The 21,672-nt window shown below is 38.8% G+C and overlaps 2 protein-coding genes across 2 annotated transcripts in view; both read left to right on the top strand.

The window, feature by feature from the left end:
* Window positions 1–1,552: 1,552 nt before the first annotated feature.
* dgat2 (diacylglycerol O-acyltransferase 2) lies at window positions 1,553–12,834 on the top strand. Its single transcript, XM_058087828.2, has 8 exons — window positions 1,553–1,634; window positions 3,478–3,606; window positions 3,845–3,952; window positions 5,036–5,106; window positions 8,431–8,635; window positions 9,530–9,704; window positions 11,453–11,655; window positions 12,663–12,834. Exons 1-8 carry the CDS (start codon window positions 1,595–1,597, stop codon window positions 12,815–12,817), a joined length of 1,086 nt encoding a protein of 361 aa, XP_057943811.2. The 5' UTR covers window positions 1,553–1,594; the 3' UTR covers window positions 12,818–12,834.
* Window positions 12,835–15,965: 3,131 nt separating this feature from the next.
* The window catches only part of uvrag (UV radiation resistance associated gene), a 66,482-nt gene continuing 60,775 nt past the window's right edge, over window positions 15,966–21,672 (top strand). The window contains exons 1-3 of the mRNA XM_058086811.2: window positions 15,966–16,257; window positions 20,658–20,775; window positions 20,865–20,899. Of these exons, the coding sequence (XP_057942794.2) occupies window positions 16,165–16,257; window positions 20,658–20,775; window positions 20,865–20,899 (246 nt within the window). The 5' untranslated portion in view covers window positions 15,966–16,164. The remainder of the gene's footprint in view (window positions 16,258–20,657; window positions 20,776–20,864; window positions 20,900–21,672) is intronic.

The raw sequence follows: 21,672 nt of genomic DNA on the forward strand, positions 1-21,672 counted from the left end.
TTAGTAGCATTTAAAACAAAATATATGACACATTGTATATTTATCCCATCATTTCAAGTCATCTTCAGAAAGCAGCGATATGAAGTAAATACAATGGTTTATCAATCACATGTATCAGTACAGTACACACGTACCTGTGTACAGTTGATACGCGAGTGTGTGTCAGGTCAGAGTAACACCATTATTGTCATATTTTTAAAGAAACGGGGTCAAAGTACAAAACACCAAGGGAGGGATCCTGAAGATCTCATCTTATCTCTCGTGTTTATGGAGCGAAAAGACAACATCTGGATGAACACGAGCATGGCTAGTGACAAAAGTCGGAACAAATATTTTGCTTTTACAAAGATAACGCAAATATAGTGTGACATCATGTCAATATTTTTAAAGACGGGTTGTTTTGTTGGTTGTTTGTAAATAATGTAGTTGGTTAGTGTTACAAAGGAATAGAACCTTCACCTGCAAGCCGCATGTTTGTTGTTATCGTCCTAATAATTCATCTTTTATGTTGTGTTTGGTTTCCTTCATACCTGAGAGTATGCTAACGTTTTTTTATGCTAGTACTGCTGCATCCTGAAAAAAATCAAAGTATGAATGAGCTATATTGATTGATATTTTACAGCACAGAAATTGCATTTGTGTTTTTTTTCTTCAAAATATTTCAACATTAATTTTTTTTGTAACGCTATGATTTTATTCCACAATATTTTGACTTTTTCCCAACCTTAATATCATAATATTGTGACTTTAGAAATTTTGTTGACTAATATAAACTTCATGCTTTAAAAAATTACCAGTACATGATTTTCTTAATAATAACATGATAAAATTATGACTTTTTTTCTTATATTATAATATTGTGACTTTTTTCTGCTAATATATCAACTTTATTCTGGTAAAATCACATTTTTATTTTTTTTATTTTTGCTGTTGTATTTTTATTTTTTATTTTTATTTTAATCTCCTTGAGGCTATACATGGCTCGCGGGGCCACACTTTGGACACCCCTGTACTAAATGTTGCATTTTCAGGGGTTATTTGACAAGATTAAATATAAAAAAAAACATTAAATGATATGGATAATTATAATTATATAAATTATAAATATATAAATATAATATATAAAAATAAATTATAAATAAAATAAAATAAAAAAATATATGGATTTCTACAAGCAATATATTTAGTGATAAATGATATATAAATGCTACAATTATTGTAAATTATATCATTAAAAGTTATATACATTTTCTATAATTAAATGTTATTTTTAACGACGTTTAAATTACATTATAATTAAATAAATACACAACTGTATTTAACACTTGTGATTCCATGAAAAAAAAGACATGCTGCAGCTCCCTGCGTGTTCGCCGAGACGACGCCGTCACGTCCACGCACACGCCCACCGGCAATTTGTCTGCTCCCTCCCCCGCTGTGCGTGGCTCCTCCCCGCCTTGATGAAATGCCGACGGGCCGGTCGCCTCCTTGCAGTGGAAGTCATGACAGGGGAGCTGTGAGTTTTTGGGGGACTTTTGAAGCATCCGTAGCAGCTAGAAAACTACCTTCCCGTTTCCATCCGAGACCTCCAACCATGAAGACCATCCTTGCTGCCTACTCGGGGGTGCTGAAAGGTAAGCATGCTGCAGGGGGAGCTTTGCTGCTCAAACAAATGAGTGCTCGTTCCAGTAAAAAACCCTTAAACCGAACCTGATATTGGAATATTTTATTCCTATATATTTTATTCCTATATATTTTACTCCTAACACAGCTCCAATGTTCTAGTAGTGCCATATCAGACTCTGCAAAGTAGACCCAGGTCAACATACATGGTGTCCAAGTGGTGCACCTGCTGGAGATTGAGCCCGGTGAAAGATTTAGGGACCTGTGAAGATGCTAAAACCCAATTATTACATTAAGGGGTGTCCGGTACGTACCTGGGTTTAGTGGGTTCACTTCATTTTGGGTCTAAGGGGGGGAACGCAATCCAAATATAAAAACTGCTTAGCTGTTGTGTAAACACTTTGAAAGTGTAACAGTACAAATTAGTACAATAGAACGCGTAATGGTTCGCAATTTGGTGTCTGCTAAATAGTGGCGTACGGCTCGTTATACTAAATTATCGATACAATTGTGAATACTGTTTAGTAGTTCTTAATAGTTAATCATTTACATATTTTTAAGAGGAATTATTATGCTTTTTCCACTTTTCTGACCTATAAATGTTGATAGAATTTTGTATTTTTATGTTAAATGATGCCAAAGTTTCAGATAATGAGTTTTACGCATTTGGAAATGAGCCCTGGAAAAAGTTTGGGATGGTTCGGAACGTTTGGTTTTTCTTTCCAACACTGTCTTACTGTGACTAGCACCATCCAGCTAGTGACTTCCTTTATATGGGCATGCCCGGGTACAAGCTGCCTTTGAGTCAGGGGTCTCCACATAGTGGCTCATAAGCTAGCAGTAGCTCATAAACACAAAGGATTTCAATTCCTATACCGTCAAAATTAAAAGGTGGGGTTCGGTAGTAGTCTGGAAGTCCTCGGGAGCTCTAGATAGTGGGATCGATTACAGTGGACTGGGCGTGCCCTAAAGTCGTGGGTGGATTAAATGAAAACAAATACAAGGACATTGAATAGGTGAAGATTCTGGAAGATGTAGAAAGCTTTCTGTGCGGGTTATTGTGTGTAGCTGCTCTATCAGAGCCCACAATAAGATACAAAGGGCCAAAAATTAGCATAATGGGTCCCCTTTAATGGTTTTATTATTAAAAAAATGTATTGTAAGTCACCACATGACCTCAAATGTCTATTAGATTCGCGAGTTCGATTCCACCCATGTTCTCCCCGTGCATGTGTGGGTTTTTTCTCCGGGTACTCCGGTTTCCTCCCTCATTCCAAAAACATGCTAGGTTAATTGGCAACTCCAAATTGTCCATAGGTATGAATGTGAGTGTGAATGGTTGTTTGTCTATACGTATGTGCCCTGTGATTGGCTGGCCACCAGTCCAAGGTGTACCCCGCCTCTCGCCCCAAGACAGCTCGGATAGGCTCCAGCACCGATAGAAAATGATACAAAAAAGCGATAGAAAATGAATTAATGTCTTAGATTCTTTCTGTTATGATGTTCTACCTGAATTTTTCCCAGTATCGGATCCAAAATAAAATTAGTAACGTAAACGGAAGCAATGATTGGTCGTTGTGCTTTTCAGGTGGTACTTCCCAGTGCCAGGTTATTTTCAGTGTATCCTGATGGGATTAAAAGTGAGCCTTCCATGGGAGATGTTCTTATTGGATTTCCCTCAGCTCTTCAGACTTGACTCCAATGTCGCTGCGCTTAATGCGACATTTCGTTTATGTTTCTTTAAATTCTCCGTTCCCCAATAATTCCCTTATACTCTTCTTCTACAATCATTCATCTTGTTGTGGATTCTTCTGTTCAAGCTTCTATCGGATCTATTTGGGTTTGTTTTTCCAGGCACCGGCTCCAGCATCCTCTCTTCCCTCCAGGACCTGCCCTTGGCCTTTTGGCCATGTGGATCCAAGATGGAGAAACATCTCCAGGTCATCTCAGTGCTGCAGTGGGTCGTCACCTTCTTAGCCTTAGGTATGTGTGTGTGTGGGGTAATTCTGTGCATTTCACTTAAGCTGCAGGAAAGCAAACTGGACCTAAAGAGCTAGCATGTCTCATTAGTTCTAAGTAGGTTACAACACTAAGCTACACAGTAAATGCACACTCATGCAGAGCGCCTTGTGGGGGTTTTTGCTTTTTAAAAGCGGCCCTAAAAGTGTATTCCTTTGACGCATTATGCACGTCTAATTGAATATTATTATTATTTTTCCAGGGGCAGTCTGCACTGTGTTGTTAATCTACATGTTCTGCACTGATTGTTGGCTTATCGCCGCCCTTTACACCGCCTGGCTCATTGTTGACTGGAACACCCCCAAACAAGGTAATTGATTTTTAAAAACACGTGGTGTGATGTTGCTGATGATGGGGGGTCATTTCAAAGAAGAGGGATTTTAATTGAATAGTTATATCAGCACCGAGATGTGTGGTTTTGGAAGAGGTGTGAAATTGATTAGGTGATCAAGTCACAAAGATGATGCTGTGTTTGGTGGAATCAATGACTGTCAGTGTCTTACTGCAGCTGCGTGAATGAATGGGAATATATGTTGGGAATATCAGCAGACAAACGTCCGGTCATCCATCCGTTTCCTACCTCTTTCCCTGTTTAAAAGAACAGTCTGTCTTTTTTGTTTTTGGTTAATTTTTTGAACAAAAAGTGGGAAAGGTTATACTCTCGGTCATCTCTTCAGAGCTTTTTCGGAGCTTCACTCTTCAAAAATTATGTTAACTCATCCAATTGCAGTAATTTTTTTTAAAAGGACTTTTTACATTTTTACAGCTGCACCAAACATGATCTCTTTTGTTGTGTAGTTGTGTCATCACCTCTTTTTGCCTGTCGGACAAAAAAAATAAACGTTAAATGCAGGAGCGAGTGTTTGTGTTGAAACAATGTATAAATACATCTTTGGCATCGAATGAGTTAATAAATTAAGCAGTTTTATAGTCGTGGCCGAATTAGGTTAGGCGGAAGTTGATTCCAAGTCGATACGACCTTCTTTTCGGGAGTTATTCCCGAAAAAGACAAACATTATTAGTCAAAAAATATGCATATTTATTTATTTTTTAAGACTTCTGCCATCTTGTGGCCATTTTTACAGCTGCACCAACATGATCTCTTTTGTTGTGTAGTTGCGTCATCACCTCTTTTTGCCTCTCGTTCAAAAAAATACACAAAGTCCACCTCCATTTTTGACAGGGATGGTGTTTGTTGGTCATATCCACCATTTGACCACATCACATGATGACCTTGGAGGCAGTAAAGTGTGTTAGTAATGCTCTTCTCTCTGTGATTGTGCTCCCAACTCCCTTGACATCATCAAGCAGATTTGTTTTATTTAAAAATATATCATCAAGGAAACCGTATGGGTTAAAAACTATTTTAATTTTTGTCTATTGACTTGATCAGGTGGCAGGAGATCATCATGGGTGAGAAGTTGGACAGTGTGGACATACTACCGGGACTATTTTCCAATCAGGGTAGGTAACATGAGTTTGTTGTTGCTTTGAGACAACCCTCAATAAAGTTGCCTAATGTACTTGCTATGGAAACCTAATTCAAAAAAGAAAACAACACCATTTGTGGTTCTTAGCAATTATAATAATTATAATAAATATGTACCGTATTTTCCGGACTATTCCGGCCTATTTTTTTTCATAGGTTGGCTTTTCCTGCGACTTATACTCCAGAGCGACTTATAAATGAAAAAACTATTTATGTTACATAAACACTGGACACCTTTTCTGTTTATGTGTTAGCATGTGTTAGCATATCTTACACCTATTCAGCCTGTTCTCTATTCTTTTATTAATGTTAGAACTTGCCTTCCAAGAGGATGTGATGTCTGTTTTGGTCAAGTAGTTTGGAAAATAAATTACCCACAAAAAATGCAACTTATACTACAGTGCGACTTATGTATGTTTTTTTTTTCCCCCTACATAAGTATGCATTTTTGGCATTGTGCGACTTATACTCCGGAGTGAATTATAGTCCAGAAAATACGGTAATCGACTGAAAAAAATAATCGTTACCATCCAAATACCGTATTTTCTGGACTATAAGTCGCACTTTTTTCCTAGGTTGGCTGTTCCTGCGACTTATACTCCAGAGTGACTCATAGTCCAGAAAATACAGTATATTATATGCTATATACTACTTCCCCAACATCTGGTTATGCCCAGGTATGACCTAATAGGTCAATCAACCTCTGATAAGTTTATCAGCTCTGTTGATTATGATGAAGCCTTGACGTTGGTTGTCGGTATCAGACATTTTCTGATAGGACAAAAGTGGTCTTTTTACTGTAAGTAGCCTCTGTTTTATCTGAGAATGTTGGGTTTCTTGTTCATAGAGTTTCTAGAGTCTACCCTAAAGACAGATTTAATGATTTGATTCATGAATTAGTATTTTACGGTGTGTATTAACAACTGCAGGGATCAGGTGACTTAGGCTTTCATTAGATTACTTTTGTGTTTAGCAAAGAGTTCAATGTGTTGACAAAGGAGATGCATTTAACTCCGGTCACGCTGAACTTTGTCTGTCTCATTGATCTGTACGTTGTTGTTGCACATCCGTGTGCACCCCTTTACATCATACCTAAATGTTTGTCATCACTGCAAGAAATCTCAGTACTGCAGAGCTCCGCGGTGGAATTGCCATCTTTTACACGTACACCAATACAGAGAACTAATTTTTCCTACAGTATCACTTGACCAGAATATTTCTGCAGGGTAATCAATTTGTAATCACTGTCAATCGTGAACAAGTGGCTGTTTTTTTTTTTTTTTTTTACATGAGCTGGAGGCCAACAGGACAAAGTCCAAAGCAGCATTAAAATGAAGTCAGGAGTATGACTCTTACGAAAACGGTTACATGAAGGTCTTAGTAAGCACCCGGAGCAGAGCGCAATAATGTCAGTGCTGTGTTTGCAGCAACCAAACAATTTTATTTCTTTGGGGTCACTCTGATCGCCAAGACAACCAGGTGGAGTCATGTGATTTTAACCCGTAAGTCATCCGGTTTTCAAAAGACAACCACTTTTTTGACTGATTTTTCAAAGTACATCGAATATTGTGTTATATACACTCAAATATACGCTCAAAAGTTTGGGATCATTTGCAAATTTCCAAACAAATTTTCATGCATTTACAAACATTTGTATCCATTTCACAAACAATTACACAAAAATTAAACAAAAAATTCAATTTTTGCATAGAGGCCTACTATCAACAACTGTCAGTCCTCTGCATCAATCTCCTGGTATGGCTGCTAATCCAAGTTCATCAATTTATAAGGCTAATAGATTATTAGAAAAGCCATCTAAAAATCTAAACTAAAACTAAAATCTCTTACCATGCTGTTAACTACTTCCTTCAGAGAGCAGCACAAACTGGGTTTAACAAGGACAGAAAAACGACGCATATCTGAGAGTGTGTAGTTTAAGACAGGTCGTCACCTGGTATCTGCACTAAATAGTACCCGTCAAACACCAGTGTCAGTATCAACAGTGAAGCGGCGACTTCAGGATACTGGACTTCATAGCAGGACTGCCAAAAAAAAAGCCATATGTCAGACTGGACCAAAAAACTTTTGAGTGGTGGTGTGTATATACATATATATATATAAACATTGAAACCTACCAAAAGATTAGACTCTGTCCTTTCATCAGGAAAAAAAGGTTGTTTCTACCAGTAATATACTCTAGCTAAGTTTCAGGAAAATATCAGTTCCCAACTAGAAAGGAAATATTTGTTGCTTTTGTGACAGCTCAAATATCCAAACAATACCACCATAAACAACATAAAAAAACACATTCTACTCTGGTTTCAGAATCACGGTGTAGAAGTTTTATTTTTGGGTCTCAGTCACAGTCATTATGGTGTGTTCAAGGCCCGCCGAACAAAACCAAAATCTCAACACCTGACGACAAAAACATTATCAGTGAAGCATAAAGACATAAGCACGCACTAATTGTGGCCTTTTATTTTAACAGTGACACGGGTATGAATTACATTTTACTAGTATTACCACATATTTATACATTGTTACCGACTTAGGAGTGAGTTGTGTTTTTCTGAGAGGTAAAACTTCCACGTTGGGAGTTAATGAGTTCAAGTCACCATGGAATCTTGAATATGATCTCATTTACTAATGCGTTTATGCAACTGTTGGTTGAGCTGCTGATGGAGCCTTGTGCACACATCGAGATGGATCGGAAGTCCGCAGTACTGATCGGGGGACAGTTTTGTCATTCCGTTTTATTGCTTTCATGTAAAATGGAAAATAGGAGATCTACCGATGTCTAAAGAAGAGCTTTAAATCTAGCTCTCTCGTTATTTATAGAGGATAGACTGATACTGACTGCTGTTTTTTTTTAGTAGTAGTACTACTAGACCTGTAGATCAAAAGGACAAAGATAACTTGCGGTCGTTTGGAGTACTAGACCTCTAGTAGTCTTTAAGACTACTGTTCTGTATTGTACTAGTCTAGTAATTACTACTAGTGAACTGATGAAACCTGGTCAGAGAGGCGAATCGTCTTGTGAGACAACCTGAACAGTCCAGTGCGATGCATTCAATGCCCTGACACCACAATGACCTGAATGAATGGTAGCATTCACAGGCACTTTAAAACTGTGTACTTGAATAACAGACTTGTTTTTCCATCCAACAATAGTTTTGATTTAAATAGTGTTATACTGCACATGTACACAATACCTTTCATAGTTTTGCTTTGGTAACCCCCCCCCCCCTTTCCTGGAAATGTGCCTGGCTAACTCTGTCTTTGTCCCATTTGTCGCACAGCTAATTAAAACCCACAACCTGCTGCCCAACCGGAACTATATCTTCGGCTACCATCCCCATGGTATTTTCTGTTTCGGGGCTTTCTGCAACTTTGGCACCGAGGCCACGGGCTTCTCCAAGAAGTTTCCAGGCATCAAACCCTCCCTGGCAACCTTGGCAGGAAACTTCCGCATGCCTGTCCTACGGGACTACTTGATGTCCGGAGGTGAGTGCATCTGAGGAGTTGGGTTTTCAAAAGACAACCACTTTTTTGACTGATTTTTCAAAGCACATACAATATTGTGTTTTGGATCATTTGCAAATGTATTTGTTTTCCAAACAAATTTTCATGCATTTACAAACATTTGTATCCACTTCACAAACAATTAAAATGAATCAGATGATTTTCAAAGGAGGATGTACATTTTTGCATAGAGGCCTACTATCAACAACTGTCAGTCCTCTGCATCAATCTCCTGGTATGGCTGCTCATCCAAGTTCATCATTTTATAAGGCTAATACATGATTAGAAAAGCCATCTAAAAATCTAAACTAAAACTAAAATCTCTTACCATGCTGTTAACTACTCCCTTCAGAGAGCAGCACAAACTGGGTCTAACAAGGACAGAAAAACGCTGCACAAATAGCTGAGAGTGTGTAGTTTAAGACAAAGACGCCTCACAGGTCGTCACCTGGTACCTTTGAAACCTACCAAAAATAACATTAGACTCCTTTCATCAGAAAAAAGGTTGTTTCTACCAGTAATGTACTCTAGCAAAGTTTCAGGAAAATATCAGTTCCCAACTAGAAAGGAAATATTTTTTGATTTTGTGATAGCTCAAATATCCAAACTCTACCACCATGAACGACATAAAAAAAGACATTCTCCTCTGGTTTCAGAATCACGGTATAGAAGTTTTACTTTTGGGTCTCACAGTCATTGTGGTGTGTTCAAGGCCCACTGAACAAAACACGAAATCTCAACAGCTGACGACAAAAACATTATCAGTGAAGCATAAAGACATAAGCACGCACTAATTATGTGACTTTTGGTTTTCCATTTAAAATGAGGTTAATTCCAAATTGTTCAACCACCAACACGTGTTGTCCATCTCCTCAGGTATCTGTCCAGTGAACAAGAACTCCATCGACTACCTGCTGACGTGCAACGGTACGGGAAACGCCGTGGTCATCGTAGTGGGCGGTGCAGCCGAGTCTCTACACTGCGCACCAGGCAGGAACTCTGTCATCCTGAAGAACCGGAAAGGCTTTGTGAGAATGGCCCTACAGAAAGGGTGAGCTGAGTCCCAATCTGCTTTCACATATAAATATTCATAATTTAATATTTAGAGTATAATTTTAGCGTGTGGGAGGAAAAATGGCTAGTGGATGGCGAAAAACATACGGTCATAAAACGGTTTATTTTTGACACACGGCCACCCTCCCCACCCCCAAACCGTTGGGTTGACCTCCGATTTCAGATCAACATTTGCAATAAAATGACTTGTAAACATTACATTAAATTCAGCTCCAGAACCCGCCCCTCTTCAATTACCATTGGTTATTAACTTATTGAATGCATTTAAAGTCAGGCTGTCAGTCGATTCAAATATTTTATTTCGATTAATCACATTTTGTCTGTAGTTAATTTATCATCGAGCACAATCACAGAACCTATCAGCAATAAAAAGGTAAACGATAAACGAGTCGATACGGTGTACAAACAATACGATCGAGCCCCATCCCACAGCACACAACGATGGTGTGTTTAAGAACCATCGAACAAAGTGCAAGATCGCAGCGATTCATGAAAAACATCAGTGAAGCATAAAGACATAAACAAGTGAAATTGTTGGCTTTCCAACAGTGCCACATGTATTCTGTACATTTTACCCATATTATCATAATTTCATATTTCCAGTATAATTTTAGCATGTGAGAGGAAAGTGGCTAGTGGATGGCGAAAAACCGTGAGTCGTTGATGCGGCCATAAAATTGTGTATTTTTGACACATGACCCCTCTTCCCCAACTCTCCTGCTCGCTTGACGTTGACCTCCGATTTCGGATCAACATTTGCGATAAAATGACTTGTAAACATTACATTAAATTCAGCTCCAGAACCCTCCACTTCTCTTTTCAATTACCATCAGTTATTAATTTATTGAATGCATTTTATTTTTCGATTAATCACATTTTGTCTGTAGTTAATTCATAATCAAGCACAATCACAGAACCTATCAGTAATTAAAAGGGATGATAAACGATTCAGATACGGTGTACAAACAATACTCACACAATGATGGTGTGTTCAAGGATCACTGAACACAATTCACAAAAAACACCAGTGAACCATAAAGACATAAACACGTGAAATTGTGAAAGTGCCAAATGTATGCTGTACATTTTACCTATATTATCATAATTAGATATTTTCTGGGGGAAAAAAAGCCAATTTTCAGAGGAAAAAAAAAGTTCCAAGTACCTAATAGGGAATATTATTAAATCTTATATGAATGTGTACCTTGTGCGGCGTTATACTCTTACTGTGCGCTAGCTCCCCTTTCATAGGGGACAGATTTGTACTGAGAACCCAAACAACCCTGATTGTGTCAAATATCACTGAGGATTATCAATGGTTTCACCTTTACTAAGGACGATTGCAGCTTATTAATAAAGAAAACACACGCAGTTATGCATAAAATAAGCACATAACGTACATAAGTTAAAACCTCAAATGAACACAGGGTTGCCTTAATAAGGTTTGGAATGCCAAACTGTGACTGTTATAAAATTAGTACCAGAGGTATGAATTTGGATGTGCTAATGGTTCTAAATATCTTGGATTAATCTTGTTAATCATTGCATAAAAAGAGAATGTTCAGACTTAATCTGTTGGCATGTACACCAAAGCTTTATGTGCTTTCACAACTTGCAACCAGAACATTTTTCATAACGTTTATCACGTTTTTCTTTGCAAGTAAACAGCAACTTCCATGTGGATTTTCAATACAAACCAATGATTCTAATTTGTAATACTCTCAGGTCTGACTTGGTTCCGGTGTATTCCTTTGGGGAGAACGATGTCTACAAGCAGGTGATCCTAAAGGAGGGGACCTACTGGAGGAATGTCCAGAGAAAGTTACAGAAGCTCTTGGGATTTGCTCCGTGCCTTTTCCACGGCTGCGGCCTCTTCTTTGGCAACTCCTGGGGTATCGTGCCTTATGGCAAACCAATCACTACCATAGGTAAGTTTGGCGCACACAGCCTTTATGTTATTAGCATGAAAGTGGAAAATATGTAACTTTAAAAAGTGGATTTAATTGTAGTTCTTGCACACCGAGAAGTAGGTACGACTCAAACACAGTTAAAATAAAAATAAAATAAAAATAGGGCTGCACGGTGGACGAGTGGTTAGTGCGCAGGCCTCGCAGCTAGGAAACCCGAGTTCAATCCCACCCCCAATCACAGTGGAGGGGCCGTGCCCGTAGGCCGTGGGTGGGTTAAATGAAAACAGATACAAGTACATTGAATAGGTGCAGATTCTGGAAGATGTAGAAAGCTTTCTGTGTGGGTTATTGTGTGTAGCTGCTCTATCGGAGCCCACAACTCGATACAAAGGGCCAAAAATTAGCATAATGGGTCCCCTTTAATGGTTTTATTTTAAAAAAATATTGTAAGTCAGGCGGCACAGCGGTCGAGTGGTTAGCGCACAGACCTCACAGCTAGGAGACCAGGGTTCAATTCCACCCTCAGCCATCTTTGTGTAGAGTTTGCATGTTCTCCCCGTGCATGTGTGGGTTTTCTCCGGGTACTCCGGTTTCCTCCCACATTCTAAAAACATGCTAGGTTAATTGGCGACTCCAAATTGTCCAATCCAGAGTGTACCCTGCCTCTCGCCTGAAGACAGCTGGGATAGGCTCCAGCACCCGCCGTGACCCTCGTGAGGATAAGCGGTAGAAAATTAACAAATAACTAAAAATAGCGGTAGCTCACTAGCTGGGTTTACTAGCCAACAAAGGCTAATGTCTTAAACAATGTTTTTTTTTTTTTTGGACTATTCAAATAATAGGAACAAGCCCCGGGCTTGTAGCGATGCTTAGCTTAGGCCCAAAATATGTAACATTTTCTTAAATTTGTATTTTTTTAAATTTGTTTACTCTGTTTAAACTGCGATGGAGCGAGGGATGACTGTATATTTCCGCTTAACACAAACGTACTTCACTAATGCCTCATTTCCATGTTTTCATGACAGTTGGGGAGCCAATCACAGTGCCAAAAATAGAGGATCCATCTGACGAGATGGTGGATCTTTACCATTCCATGTACATCAAGTCCCTCCAGTGCCTTTTCGACAAGTACAAGACCCGTTTCGGCTTGAAGGAGAGCGACCACCTATACATTGAGTGAAAAAAAAAAAAAACAAACCAAAACAGAAGCAGTAAACATGGAGAGCTGTGGTAGTAGCTTTTGGTCCCCCATCCATCCACCCACCACCCCGCCCCCTTTTCCAGACCTCATCCCAATCCAATCTGGGTGCCTGGTTTGGATTATCTTTGGACTCTAAACTCCACACATGAGCACATTTGCTGAAGAAACCTTTGCTCTCTGTGTTGTCTCCCACGCAAATAGGAATAGATTCTGCTCTCGGGGAGGGGGGGGATTGGCAGGCTGGAAGGAATGGCATTGGACGCTGACCACGTGCCTTTTGTGTCTATTTCCATGTTTTTAACAAAAGCACACAGTTCAGGTGTGACTTGCAGGTGCAGGAAGTGGGAGGTAAGTTTGACTTTAAAGCAAGTGCCAATGTTTTGTGTAACGTGTGCAATCGTGTAATTCTCACAAAAGCTCTTTGAGATTCTATTTCGTAATGAAAGCACAACCAATGCATGTTGACTTTACCACCAAAACAGTCGGACCCACAAGCCCAAAGATGAATAAAGCCAAAGACGTGCATTGTGGGAAATAAGTATTTGACCCCCTTACAAAGATATGAACAGCCCATCATTTTCAAGTTAGCTTTATTTCAATGGAGGAGCAAAGAATGTAAAAAAAAATTACATTTAAAGGTCACAAATGAATGAATTTTTATTTATTATACTTTTATTTAGTATTTGTTGTTAGCAAGCACAGAGCTCAGACATTTCTTATAGTTGGTCACCATCTCTCACATCTTAGTAGAGATGTTTATTTGCCTCACATTCACCGTTTCACATCCGTTCCGCTTGATGACTGTGCTCCCAACTCCCTTGGCATCATTAACCAGTTCCTTCTATGCAGTTCTGAGCCGGTCCTTCACTTTTCTTACAATCATCCTTACCCTACCCGGTGAAATCTTGCATCTCGGGTCTCCAGAATGAGAGTAATATAATTTTTTCCATGTATGAATTATCGCAACAATCTGGCATCTTGTTGTTAATTCTAGTACAATACTGGTCCACACGTTCTTGGACAGTTATTTGGTCTTTCCCACGGTGATAAAGAGGTTTTAATGGAATAAGACTGTTCCTGTGACAGATGTCGTTTACTTTCTTAAAGGGACAGGACTAATTAGTGTGTTTCACAGACACTTCAACACTGTGTGGGTCAGAATGCTTGCTAACCGCTAAGGCGTCAAATGCATATTTCATTCAATTCATGTAATTTATAACCTATAATGTAATGTTAGATTGTTTAAAATCTGGCGGCACGGCGGTCGAGTGGTTAGCGCGCATCACCCTCGGCCATCTCTGTGAGGAGTTTGCATGTTCTCCCCCGTACATTCCAAAAACATGCTAGGTTAATTAGCGACTCCAAATTGTCCATAGGTATGAATGTGAGTGTGAATGGTTGTTTGTCTATATGTGCCCTGTGATTGGCTGGCCACCAGTCCAGTGTGTACCCCGACTCTCGCCCGAAGATGGCCGGGATAGGCTCCAGCACCCAAGCAGTAGAAAATGAATGAATGAATGTTTAAAATCTGTTTCTCTCTTACAATAAAAACAAACCTAGTATAAAAATGGACTGTTCATATTATTGTACTGGGTAAACTTGCAGTCAAATACTTCTTTTTACTACGTTATGCATGTATGTTCCACTGCGAGGAAATGTGGGTTCAGTGATGAAAGTGCAATACTTGTCTGCATATGATTTTTAATGCCATAAAGTATTAATTGTATTCTGCATATAAGGCAAGGAACCTGTTCCATTGCTTGTCTCGTAATATTTCTGATGCACTTGGTCTTTTTCAGTTCACTTCTGGGTTTTTGTTTTTGTTTTATTTTATCACAAGAAACAAATGAGACAAGCCAATTGGTGCAAGTGTGTTTTGTCTATGCAGTAAAAAAGTACAGCCTCATCCCCTCAAGTTTTTTTTTTTTTTTAAGTCGAGAGGATGTTATTATTGGATACGCGTGTGTTTGATGATGATTTAAGGCAGGGTTGTTCATTTTGTGAACATGCTGCGGGTGATAATCGCAAAAAAAGATTGTATTTCTTAAAGCCTTATTTGTATTATATTGTCACTGATATATTCTAAATATAAATATAATTCAAAATGTCATGGCTCGCATCCATGGCTTGTCCGTTCTGATTATTTGGAGATGAATATCCTTTGGTTTCTTCACAATTGTCAATATTGGAAAAGCCGTGTAATTCATGTGCAATACATCTGCAAGAAATGCACGCAAAATGCAAAACCTGTTTGTATGATGTAAAAGACATTTAAATTAAACTTTTGTATATTTTCAGAAGGAAATTTGTATGTCATGAGTGAGTGAGTGTCATGTGAGTGTCAAAGTATAAAAATAAAAAAAAAAAGAATGCTGGTTGGTACAGACCATATTGCAAGCAAAACTAATAAATGAACCAGCTCAGATTTTATAAAAAGCTTCTAAAATATACTTTTTCAGCCCTTTTCCTATACTCTATGTAGGCCGACAATAACAATGAAAGCCAACAACAGCAGTTGGCGCCCTTTAGAGGACAGACAATGTTTTACAATTACTTTAAAAAGGCATTGTGAAATTTATTTTTATTTATTTTCTTATTTTATTTTTATTTATTTAACAGTTTCATCTTCAAGAGTGAAATCAGTTAGCACTTGTGAATTTACTAGTTTATATATTTACTGTATAGGAATGCACAATTTTCTTATGGGGATCAATACAAATAATATTTGGCTCCATTAATTATAATATTCTCATAATATAATTATCTCATCTGCACAGGTACAACTCTATTCAACACAGCGATTTTCATATGATAAAAAAATCAAAATGCCCCCACCTGAGCACTCCTGTGGTTGCAGTTGTTTTTGGAAAAAATAATAATATATATATATATATCACAAATATACAACAGTAATTTATAAAATAAAAAAAACAACTGCTAGTAATGCTGTTCGAGCACTACTTCCTTGTATTGTGCTGCTTTGACAGATTTAAACATAAGACGGCCCACTCAAGATGAATGACAGAAATCAACACCAATAACGTCACTGCCTTTGAGTTCTCAGCACCGCCTTTTTTGTGATTGATTTAGGTTCCATCCAATCACATTGTAGGCGTCTCACAGTAAACCGGAGTCAAGTGTAGCGAAAGAGCCTTTACTTTGTTTACGTGCCGTTAGCTGACAGCTGTTGTCGCTCTTTATTGCTAACTCAGCATTGTGTGACGTTTTCTTACACACCGGAAATCAGAAAGCCACGTATCTGTGCCTGTCGATGATGGGATGTTTAGTTGATTGAGGTGCAGCCCGCTATAGATGCCGACGGGAGGATGAGCTCCATCAGCGGTCGGGTTCTTGCCGTCCCTGCCAACTCTGGAGCTTCATCATCCCGAGCTTTGCACGTCGAGCTCACGTCCCAGCAGGTGAGCACGAAACACGTGAACGCAACATGACATAGGAAAACATGAAACGGAACAGAATATCACCTGTGTGTTTGTTGCAGCAGTTTGTAGTGTCACTTCCGCCCAAGCGGGCCTGTCAGACGAGCTAGCAGCTAGCATGCTAGCTGGCTACACCGGACACTTTATCAACAAATCAATTTACCTTAATAGTAAACATTCGACACGTCTTCCTTTTTTAAACGTGTCTATTGTCATCGTTCTTAGTCTAAGAAGCACATTTAATACATCTTGTAAACTTTGTATTCCCAAGTGACATAAAAAGGTGGCATATGTCACGACTGGGTAATAGTTTGCCTATTAGTTTGTCATTGTAGTGGAATAAAACAACGACACCATTGTTGACGTTCGTATGACGTTGTGCTAACCTGTCATAATTTACCACATTTGTTTGAAATTAGCTGAACGTTCATTTTCCATTCATTTACACCGAAAACGACTGTTATGAAGCATCAGCATTTGGCTCCACTCAGGCAGGAAACGGCTAGTGTTTGGTACCGTTTGCATGTTTTCCGGTTTAAAAAAAAAAAAGGGAAATTAGGTCCAAAAACAATGCCTTTTTTACTGCAAGTTGAACAGAAAAGTAAAAATATATGATATAAAACTCAACAAATACAGCTAATCATCACAACAAAACCAGCAGCAATACAGAACACATAGAATGGTACTTTAAGTGCATGCATCTGCATGATTTCAGCAGAAATTGATAATAATTTATAATAATTATAATAGACACTGTAGAAGAGAGGAGTAACATTGTGTGAGACCAAAAGTGAAAAACAAAACAAAAATGTTTGGAACTACAAATGAAATTTCTTCTGTCGCTTTTTTTTTAATGTCCCTCATGCTTCGTCTTCTTATTCCCAGGTGTTTATGAGATGTGTTGCCTCTACTGTATGGAACAGACAGTTAACAATGTGTTTATGAGCCCCCCAAAAAACAGTATCGATATCCTGCGGTGGAAATAACATAATTTGTACAATAATATAATTGATGCACATTTGTGTTGTTTGTGTTGTTTAGTTCGCATAATTGTTCACAATTCATTAGCACGTTATTGTAATAGACGCTGTATAAGAGAGGAGTAACATTGTGTGAGACCAAAAATGAAAAACAAAACACAAATGTTTGGAACTACAAATGACATTTATTCTGTCAATTTAAAAAAAAATGTCCCTCATACTGCATCTTCTTATTCCCATGTGCGTTGCATCTACTGTATGGAGCTGACAGTCAACAATGTGTTTATGAGACAAAAAAAAACACAAAACAGTATTGATATCCTGCGGTGGAAATAACATAACTTGTATAATAACATAATTGATGCACATTTGTGTTGTTTGTGTTGTTTAGTTTGCATAATTGTTCACAATATATTAGCACGTCGTTACACGACCAAAAGTGGAAAAACAAAACAAAAATGTTTGGAACTAAAAAAGAAATTTCTTCTGTCGCTTCTTTTTTTTTATGTCCCTCATACTGCGTCTTCTTATTCCCAGGTGCGTTGCATCTACTGTATGGGGCTGTAAGGACAAGCTACATTAACAGACAGTTAACAATGTGTTTATGAGACAAAAAAAACAAAACAGTATTGATATCCTGCGGTGGAAATAACATAATTTGTATAATAACATAATTGATGCACATTTGTGTTGTTTGTGATGTTTAGTTCGCATAATTGGTCACAAAATATTAGCACGCCGTTACGCAACCAACAGTGAAAAACAAAACAAAAATGTTTGGAACTAAAAATGAAATTCTTTTTTTTGTCCCTCATGCTGCATCTTCTTATTCCCAGGTGCAGTATTGATATCCTGCGGTGAAAATAACATAATTTTCCCCACATTTGATGTTTATGACCGCCTGGCAGTCATCGTCAAATTCCCACAATAAGACTTTATCGAACTGTCCTGCTGAACTTTGCATCATGCCACGCACGGCATCACGTGATGCATTTTATTGTGTCACCTACTTAGCAATTCTATTGGCTTTGCAACTGCAGTCAATTTGGAACAGTCCAACTGACACATATTATGAATTGTTTATGGTTCATTTCCATGAAATAGACATATATCAGATTTTAAAGACTACATAACCAAGACGTGGTCTTATCTGTTTTCGGAGTCAGATGTCCCACAAGTGGGTTGGGCGTGGTTTGAATTTGAACGATCCTGGTTTGCATGGTTCAAATTTCTCGGATTGGGATGTACGATTGTTGTTAATCAGCCATTCAACTTGAATACGGCTCAGGTGGTTTTCTCCCAACCTGAAGGTTGCTGGTTCGGATCTCGGTCGTCCCCTGATCATGTTAGAACCCCCTACAAGACCCACTAGAATTAGGCTAGTCCTAGTTGCCCGGAGATAAATGCCTTGGAGATAAAAGTAGTGTGGGCGTCAACTCAAACGTTAATTTGAATTAAGTGTCCGTCAAGAAATAAAAATCCTTAGCATTTGCCGTGACTTGGATTTCATGTCACATGCTTTTCTGTAGAACTGATTTATGATCAAATGATCACTTGATCAAGTCTTTCCCTAACATTCCACATAAAATAACCAACAAAAGTATACGATTTGTGCTGATATCGACTTGGTATCCGTATCCGTACCTGTAGATTTCTTTGATGCTTGGCTTGCATGATGTAAAATCATCTTCTACGACAAAGCCACGACTGTTTTTGTCTGCCTGGTTTTCACCAGACGTTCATTCATGTGTGCTAAGGGTTTTGAAGGAGAAGTTGAAAGTCCCTTTGTGGAACAATCAGCGTTCTTGTGTCTGAGGCTTTTAATCGTATAGGCAATCCCATGACTTCCATTTAATCCCAGTATGGCTACAGGCATGCAACTGGGGGGGTGCTGGTCTGGTCGGGGGGTGCCCCATTGTAACACAGTTTGCCCAAAGCGGTGACATGCTAAATTTTTGTGAGTCTAAACCCAATCACATGGAAGTATTTGGACATCGGTTTAACAGTGGTATTATTATGTGTAAGAATCAGGGATGTCCGATACTGATAATTATCGGCCCGACATCAGCATAAAAATGCGATATCGGTATTTGTTTATTTTTCCAATCACGAAAAACGATCATTCCACTAAAGGATATACTGTATCTCATATTACACATATTGGTAACGACTGATATCGATATCGGAAAATAGAGAGTTGGATTATATCGTTTTTTCGTCAGTAAACCTTGCCTCAGTGAATTTGATAAGAGTTCGACAGGAATCATTTCCATATATTTATAGAACCCGCGTACATGCATGCTCACATATACAGTAGTTTGGTTCCTAGAGGGAAAATTGTAAATACTTCAGTTGTAAATTAATTTTTACTCGGTTGCACGGCGGTCGAGTGGTTAGCGCGCAGATCTCACAGCTAGGAGACCAGAGTTCAATCCCACCTTCAGCCATCTCTATGTGGAATTTGCATGTTCTCCCTGTGCATGCGTGGGTTTTCTCCGGGTACTCCGGTTTCCTCCCACATTCCAAAAACATGCTAGGTTAATTGGCGACTCCAAATTGTCCATAGGTATGAATGTGAGTGTGAATGGTTGTTTGTCTGTATGTGCCCTGTGATTGGCTGGCCACCAGTCCGGGGTGTACCCCGCCTCCTCTCGCCTGAAGACAGCTGAGATAGGCTCCAGCACCATCCGAGACCCTTGTGAGGATAAGCGGTAGAAAAATGAATGAATGAATATTGGCAAAAAATAAATGTAAAAAAAAACACTGACATTACATATATAATAATTTTAAAAATTACTTAAAATATTAATTTAGATGTATTTTGATTTCTATTAGTTTACATATTTTTATTACATTTTTTAAATATGAAAAATAATTTTATTACGGCGATCGAGTCGAGTCCAAAAACATGCTAGGTTAATTGGTGACTCCAAATAGGTAGAAAATGAACTATTACTTCGATGTTTAGATATTTGAGCTGTCGCAATATTACAAAATATTTTTCGTCAGTGGTTTTTTTTTATTTTTTAGTTGGGAACTGATATTTTCCTGAAACTTACCTCCAGTATGATCAACCCCTGATTACTAAAGAACATAAAAGATGTCATCTAAAATGTCTGGTAGTGAAACGATTTGTCTATGGAAAAATGACTTGAGAAATGAGTTAATTGTAAAAATCTGTGATGCTTCCGTGCTTAAACTGTGAACACATCTCTCATGTGATTACCCGTGCTTTATAGTTCTCACCATGAATATGTCATGCGTTTAATTGTTTGAACTGTGTCCTCTCTGTTTTATGTGTCCGAGGACACAATCAGGCCACTGTGTCGTTAATTTGGTACAACAACTGCTTTATGTTTGCTACTCTTTGCACACTTTTTCTTTTTTTTTTCTGTTCAACAGAGACGATTGCGTCATCTCCGGAGCATTGCTGCAAGAAACATTGTCAATAAGAATGGTTCCCCCCTGCTGGACACATACTTCACCCTGCACCTCTGCATAGGAGAGCGGATATCTAGCGGTTGGTGTCAATTGTCAATTGTGGGATCGTTTTTTTGATTATATGCTAGCTATCTAATTTAATCCATCTTTTTTTTAATGTCTTTTTAGATTTTTACAAGAGTGAAGTCATACGTGACTCACTGGTAAGTATTTTTTCAGTCTTGTACATTTTACACAAAAAAAGCCAAATGGGTTTCACCAACAATAAGATGTAAAATGCGATGTAACGACTTAGCATGTCAGTCTCGCTAACGCCAAAGACCCCAACAGTTACTTCTCCACTCCTCAGCCAGGCGTCGGCATATTAACCACTTCCACACTACTGTGGACGCCCTCTTCACCCATGCAAGGCCGAGGCAGCTCCACATATTGTAGTCAGCCCAGTTTCCGGTGAGGCATGCGCTGACCTAAGCTGGTTTCAGGCATGCTCTGCAGTGCCACCATGAGGCGAGACGGTGCACGGCACCACAGGAAGTCGTGACTTTTGTCAGTTTTATGGATATTATGTATAATTTGATTATATAGTTATATAGCTCATGTGTAATGAGCACTATGTGATGCCACAGGATGCACAATATAAGACAACCTGTGGTTTTCATGCCGTTTCCTGGTTTGCGTTTGATTAGCCATGGCTGCTATTTAGGTGGAGCTGAGTCCAGACTCACTCCGTTCATGCCGTTGTTATGGAACAAATGGCGACAGGAGGCGAGGAAAACAAATGCATGCTCATGGCAATCCACTGAAAATTATCAAGTTGACTTTAATATGTTGCGTGATGAATAAAGTTGATTTCATTCATTCATTTTCTACCGCTTTTCCTCACGAGGGTTGTGGGGCGTGCTGGAGCCTATCCCAGCTGCCTTTGGGCGAGAGGCGGGGTAGACCTTGGACTGGTGGCCAGCCAATCACAGGGCAC

The sequence above is a fragment of the Doryrhamphus excisus genome, linkage group LG21 (assembly GCF_037039965.1).
Source record: "Doryrhamphus excisus strain RoL-2023G ecotype Guam linkage group LG21, RoL_Dexc_Guam_v1.1, whole genome shotgun sequence".
NCBI lineage: Eukaryota > Metazoa > Chordata > Actinopteri > Syngnathiformes > Syngnathidae > Doryrhamphus > Doryrhamphus excisus.